This window comes from Adiantum capillus-veneris, chromosome 2 (assembly GCF_014529385.1).
Source record: "Adiantum capillus-veneris isolate H3 chromosome 2, ASM1452938v2, whole genome shotgun sequence".
Taxonomy (NCBI): Eukaryota; Viridiplantae; Streptophyta; class Polypodiopsida; order Polypodiales; family Pteridaceae; genus Adiantum; species Adiantum capillus-veneris.
In genome coordinates this window covers 126,445,076-126,450,768 of record NC_140932.1, presented here as the reverse complement: position 1 = coordinate 126,450,768, position 5,693 = coordinate 126,445,076, and the positions used below count along the sequence as shown (strand labels likewise).

Here is a 5,693-nt window from a genome sequence, read left to right as displayed (position 1 = left end):
GAAAGGAAAACTACATGGACTTAGATTCTCTTTCATAACTAGGGTTTATGCCCTTCACAATAGGATGGCTTAAAACAGAGGTAAAAAATAGTCCAAAAGCCGCCAGCTTCAAATTAATCTCGAAGGGAACTCATGCACATACAAAGCCCTTTGCAGGTAGAAGAGTGTCTCTTGGGCACTTATGGCACAAAGGGGAATGAGAACAAAAATTATGCGCTCCCTTCAAATGCCCACATGAGAATGACATTAGCTGTGAGTAATACCAGTTTAATCAAGAAATACTGGGGGTTGGATAACCTTGTCAGAATCTCAAATCAAAAGATAGAAATAACACAACAGCCCTTTCCTTGAAACATTTCACATCATCTCAAGTCAAAAAGGCTGAGCTTACAGACTAAAAAGGGGCTGAGACACTTGCACACCAACAAGCCAAGGCAGGAAGAAAAAGGATAATGAAGGAAGACTAATTAAGTATTTATTTTACATATGAACAACTTTCACTTTCTTTGGCATACATTATCCACGCACAAGCTAACAGGCGGTGCAAGCAAGGATAAAGCAGTCTCAATCGTCCCATTCACATGTTCAATGCACAAGAGAACAGAGGGTGGAAAGAGCTGAAACTTACTATTACGCTCAGCTTTCAAAGTATGATCCAATTACAAAGCAGACCTTGTACCTACTGGTAGCAAAAATAGCATCCAGGCCTGTGGAAATTTAATCATATCCAAACAATCAACTCCCTTTTGAACAAATTTGCAATTTGATGAACTAGAACTCTCATCATGCTATTGTCCATGGTGGGCAAAGAGTGAGTATCAAGTTGCTTCTGCCATCGTTAGTCATTCCTCTTGATGTTTCATTGCGCACAGCATTGCCTGTAATGCTCGCCAAATTACCATAAGTGGGCTTTGAACAGCTGGGTGAATCGACTCGTGATTCAATCGATCAAGTGCCTCTCTTGCAACCATAAGAGTGGTTGGAAAAATTAAGAAAAGGCTCGGTGCTAAAATTTCTGTCAAGCTTTCAATTGAGCCTGAACAGAGAGTGAATGAACTTGTCCACAAAAACCAAACCCAGAAAGGGGCGTCTCTATACATCTGACTAGAGTCCGAGGAGATCCTGAATGACTTATCCATCTGCCGTCCACACAAATGCAAGCAGAGCAAGACTTAATGATAACGATACCACCAGGACTCCAAACATGGCCAAGGCAAGCCTTGATACATGCCTTTCCTTCCCCACATCCTGCAGCTCTCCAAGTAGCAAACGGATCTTATCTACGTCACCATCTTTTGCAGCTTGAATAAACTTTCCTTCCATCTTCAAAAAACATGAAGCCTTCAACTCTCTACGCTCATCCTTTCTTGACCATAAGAAGCTTGTAAGCCTCCAAAGCAAAATCCCCATGTATATGCCGGCAACAACATCCACACTGTAATGATGGCGCTCTCGAATCTCACGCTGGGCAGAGTGTAGTACACAGATCCATACGAACCAGGATGTCCATCCAGGGTTAGCTTCCTGCAACATGTACCAGAGGTGAGTATATGGAAGTCGTGTCGCTCATGCTAGACAAGATGAGCATAAGAGTCAAAGTCTAAGTCCAAGGGAAATGCGCAAAGTTAACCTAGTAAGAACATCATATTAAAACTGGCCCTTACAGTCCATGCCATTGCAGTGAGAACAGACACCAAGATGTGACCACTATAAATAAGATCATTACAACCCCCGCCAGCTCTCTTCAAAGTAGTGAACCAAGACTCCTCACCGCCACTACGTTCAATAGGCCGTAGGAAATTTACGAGAAACTGCATGTAGCCCCAATTGGGGACATACTCAGGTGGATAGTCCGGGAGCCGAGCTGTTCACAAGGTAAGGCATTTTGAATTTCTGTTGCTTAAAACAAGAAAAAGGTGGCAATTATACTCAAATATCCACTACCAAGAACACACTACTGACATGCAAAAGAAAAATGTTGACTTGCCATAAATCTTGTCTTCTGCAAGTAGAAGCTTGACCTTGTTAGGATCACGTGCATACGGAGTATAAAATTTCTGTGCCCAAGGATGCGGATGTTCCGGAACTCGAAACCTTGCATGCGCACACCAGGGCCGCGCTGAAGGAAGAATGGTGGCAAGAAAGGTAAGCACCCTGATAAGCCTTCCAATACCCATAGTGAACATATATCGCGCTGCGAGGCCCAGACCAGGTGCTTTGGCAACGTCAAACACAACCGAAAAGGCAAGCATGAGGAACAGCATCAGGTAGTGATTGAGAATCACAAGGTGTGCACGCAGAAACTCCACAACTGACATGGGAAGTTGCTCATTGAGTGCAAGTAGCAACCACTGACCAGTATCGGGAAGAGGCGGAGTAGACCTGCATGAGCGTAGCAGACTTGAGGAAAGATAACACCACGGACCAAAGAGATGATACCAAAATACACACGATCCATTACGTTCACATGTAAAACACAAATTTTGGCCTCCTGCCGTAAGAATCGGGATATGTCGCAAAGCATCTCACATTGACACATTGTTTGTTACTGCTTCATTAACAAGAAGATCATCTCATCAAATTAGAAAATGCATTCAAATTGCACAGTTTTTTGGTAACATAAGAAGAAGGAAAGCATGAAGAAGATTGCAAACACCCAAGCGCTCATGTGTCTGTACCACATGGGTCTGGAATTACTCCTTATGTATATGTGTGTTTCTCCTTCTTCGATTCTTTGACAGCCCTTCACTTACATACATTGCACTATTCATTAATTGTATTCTGCATTATCTACCAAATTCTATGTCCTCTTGTCATTTCTTACTCAGAAACAACCACAGGTGTAGAGGATGACAGAGAGCTTACCAGTGCCAGGAGAGACCAAGGACAGCAGTAACGAATTGGACTGCAATTGCCTCAACACAGAGAGAGGCAAGCATGAAGAGGAGGCAGGCGAGGAAGATAGGGGCAGCGCGCAACTCCAGGGTCCAATGGCGGTACCAGGGGGCCTTCAGTGCCGCTGCAAGCGCGAGCACTCCCCAAAGAAGTGGCTGTGATCGCGCATGCAGCGCTGGATTGATCTCTCGCAAGTAATCGAGGGCGATGTAGCTCACGGCCGCTGCCCCCAACGCGTGCCGTCCCCATCGCCCCATCGCCCCTGGTCTCTCTTCCTCTCTGCAATGCAGCTTCTTGCTCTCTTCCCAAAATGCCCAAAACACCCCTCCGATTTCACAAAGTGCAAATAAAGGCGTTTACAAATAAATCATATCACTGAGACTCAAAGTATTCTTGCTTGGTGGGACTTGCTATAAACAGTAGCAGGACATACTCAGACTACGTCAAGCATCTAGCACTGAAGTAAACAAGTACAAAATGCATTGGCTTTTTTTTATTAAAAAAATGCATATATGATGATTGGTTACCTCTATAGCTATCTGTAAAATGGTCCAATTTCACGGCTTCCTCTACAATTGTTTGAGCAGTGAGACCAAGGCACTTCTCTTTGCCGTACGTGTCTTCATAGATTTTGGAGCGCAAGTGGTTACTTGGTTAGTTGTTGTGATTATTATCGTATCAACTTTTATTGTGGAACACGAGCGGATGAGTAGAACCAATTGATAGGCAACAACAATAGCTTAGCTTGGGACTTCATGAGCATTGGAAAGAAGCAAGTTGTGTCCCATATGAATGACTATACAACAAAGGGCTACTAAAGAGGGTAATTGAATCGAGCAAAGGGTTGCAGCTTTATCATTCTACTTAAACCCTATTCCTTAACTTACTTTGGTAGTTGTTTGCAGATTGCCATTCAGCCTGCTAATTTTGGCCATTTAGTCTCTAGACCGGGGACCCATCTTACTCAAAATCATGCGTAGTCAATTTGTGTGTGTGTGTGTGTGTGTGTGTGTGTGTGTGTGAGAGAGAGAGAGAGAGAGAGAGAGAGAGAGTTACGCGTTGTCTTGGCTTGCAAACACAGAACCTGGTGCAAAACTTATCTTAGTGGTTATGTAGAGGAGAACGTTGGGCTGCAATATATAAGATACATTGCAAAACAAGGACATACGTAGATTGATATCAACCACCTAGGAATAAAGTAAATATCTACAAAGTGCATTGAGTACTACAATACATAAGTTGAATTGCCCAACTTTGAAAAAAGAAGTGTGTATCTATTTGATATATAGGTATGATAATCGAGATTGAGCATGTACTAGTGACGAAAACATGTAGCTAAATTAAACTTAAGGAAGCATTGACAAACTCAAAAAATACAAAAAGCATCAACAAACGATAAAAATTGAATTGCAGTACCGACATGGTATTCGTGTACGAGTGTCGTCCAATTGTCGAAGCCGGAGAACAATGTTTGTGTCAAGCTACATAAAACCAATGTGAATAGTTAAACATTTCGTCTTGCAATGAAACGTCACATAGTAGCTAATTATACAGTTCACTTCATGCAAAAGTGCCATACAAAAGTATGGTGGAGAGTTGTTGAAGGTGCCGTGGGAAGCGTGTGCTAGTGCAAGTGCGAGAGCAGAGAGAGAGAGAGAGAGAGAGAGAGAGAGAGAGAGAGAGAGAGAGAGAGAGAGAGAGAGAGAGAGAGACCTACTCTGGGTGGAGCACACAACAACGTGATCTCGTTGCAGCTCCTTATTTCGTTATATTAAAGAATAAGTGTATACATGGGTTAAGTTAGTAGATGGGTTAGTAGTAAGTGGGATGTCCGGCTAGTTGGAATGAATCCCAACAAACTCCCACTTGAAGGCCAACGCAGCCCAAGTGACCTGGTATGTACAATCGTGAAGCAATATAGTGGCTTCAACCTATACCCATCAACTCACTGCAATGTGTAAACCGCTCCAAAGCTAAGCCTTTCGCCAAAGCATCTGCTCGGTTGTCGTCAATGTGTACCTTGACCAAATCAATAAGCTTTTTGGCCAAGAAATCTCTCACGAGATTATACCTGACTTCAATGTGTTTCGATTTGGATTGAAACACGGGATTCCTTGCCAATGCAAGAGCACTCTGACTATCACAATTTATCACCGGAGTCTCATCAATGCCAAGATTTCTGACCAAGCGAGATAACCATACAGCCTCTTACCTGCATCCGACAATGCAACGCACTCTGCTTCTGTAGTGGAAGACGACGTACAATCTTGAAGACATGACCTCCAAGATACTGCTGCTCCAACAAATATGAAGACATAGCCAGATGTCGATCTCTTATTGTCGACACAACCCGCATAGTCTGCATCCGCATAACCCACCATGGATGCATCACTGTTCCCGAAGCATAAACAGATACGGACTGTACCTTTGAGGTACCTAAGAATGTGCTTCACTGCTTCCCAATGCTTGCTGCCATGATTTGCCATATATCGGCTCACCACTCCCACTGCAAAAGCAATGTTTGGCCTTGTGGCTACCATAGCATACATGAAACTGCCCACTGCCCAAGATATATGGTACCTTAGCCATTTCAGCTCCAAATTTGGGTGCATCTTCCCTGCTGAGTTTCAAGAATGCCTGCATTGGGATACTCAATGCTTTCCCTCGTGCATATTGAAACGCTGTAAACCTTTCTCAATGTATGTTTCCTGAGTTAACTCAAGAATACGACGTTTACGATCTCTTTTGATTCGCATGCCAAGAAAGTGTGTAGCATCCCCCAAATCTTTTATTGCAAA

General features: G+C 43.3%; 1 protein-coding gene across 1 annotated transcript; it reads right to left on the bottom strand.

Annotated features, from left to right (window-relative positions):
- Nucleotides 1–603: 603 nt before the first annotated feature.
- On the bottom strand, nt 604–3,229 carry LOC147463568 (protein PHLOEM UNLOADING MODULATOR-like). The gene is made up of 4 exons (XM_086489631.1): nt 2,866–3,229; nt 1,988–2,382; nt 1,665–1,864; nt 604–1,524 (listed from the first exon to the last, which is right to left on the bottom strand). The coding sequence occupies exons 1-4, from the start codon at nt 3,150–3,152 to the stop codon at nt 1,132–1,134; spliced, it is 1,275 nt and encodes a 424-aa protein (XP_086345757.1). The 5' UTR covers nt 3,153–3,229; the 3' UTR covers nt 604–1,131.
- Between the last annotated feature and the right edge of the window lie 2,464 nt (nt 3,230–5,693).

Bases quoted from the DNA above. Each gene is read 5' to 3' on its own strand.
- LOC147463568 (XM_086489631.1), bottom strand. From the start codon at position 3,152: ATGGGGCGATGGGGACGGCACGCGTTGGGGGCAGCGGCCGTGAGCTAC. The intron at 2,383-2,865 runs GTAAGCTCTCTG...ACGCTCATGCAG, and splicing joins CTTGGTCTCTCCTGGCACTG to GTCTACTCCGCCTCTTCCCG. The intron at 1,525-1,664 runs GTAAGGGCCAGT...TACATGTTGCAG, and splicing joins TCACTGCAATGGCATGGACT to GAAGCTAACCCTGGATGGAC.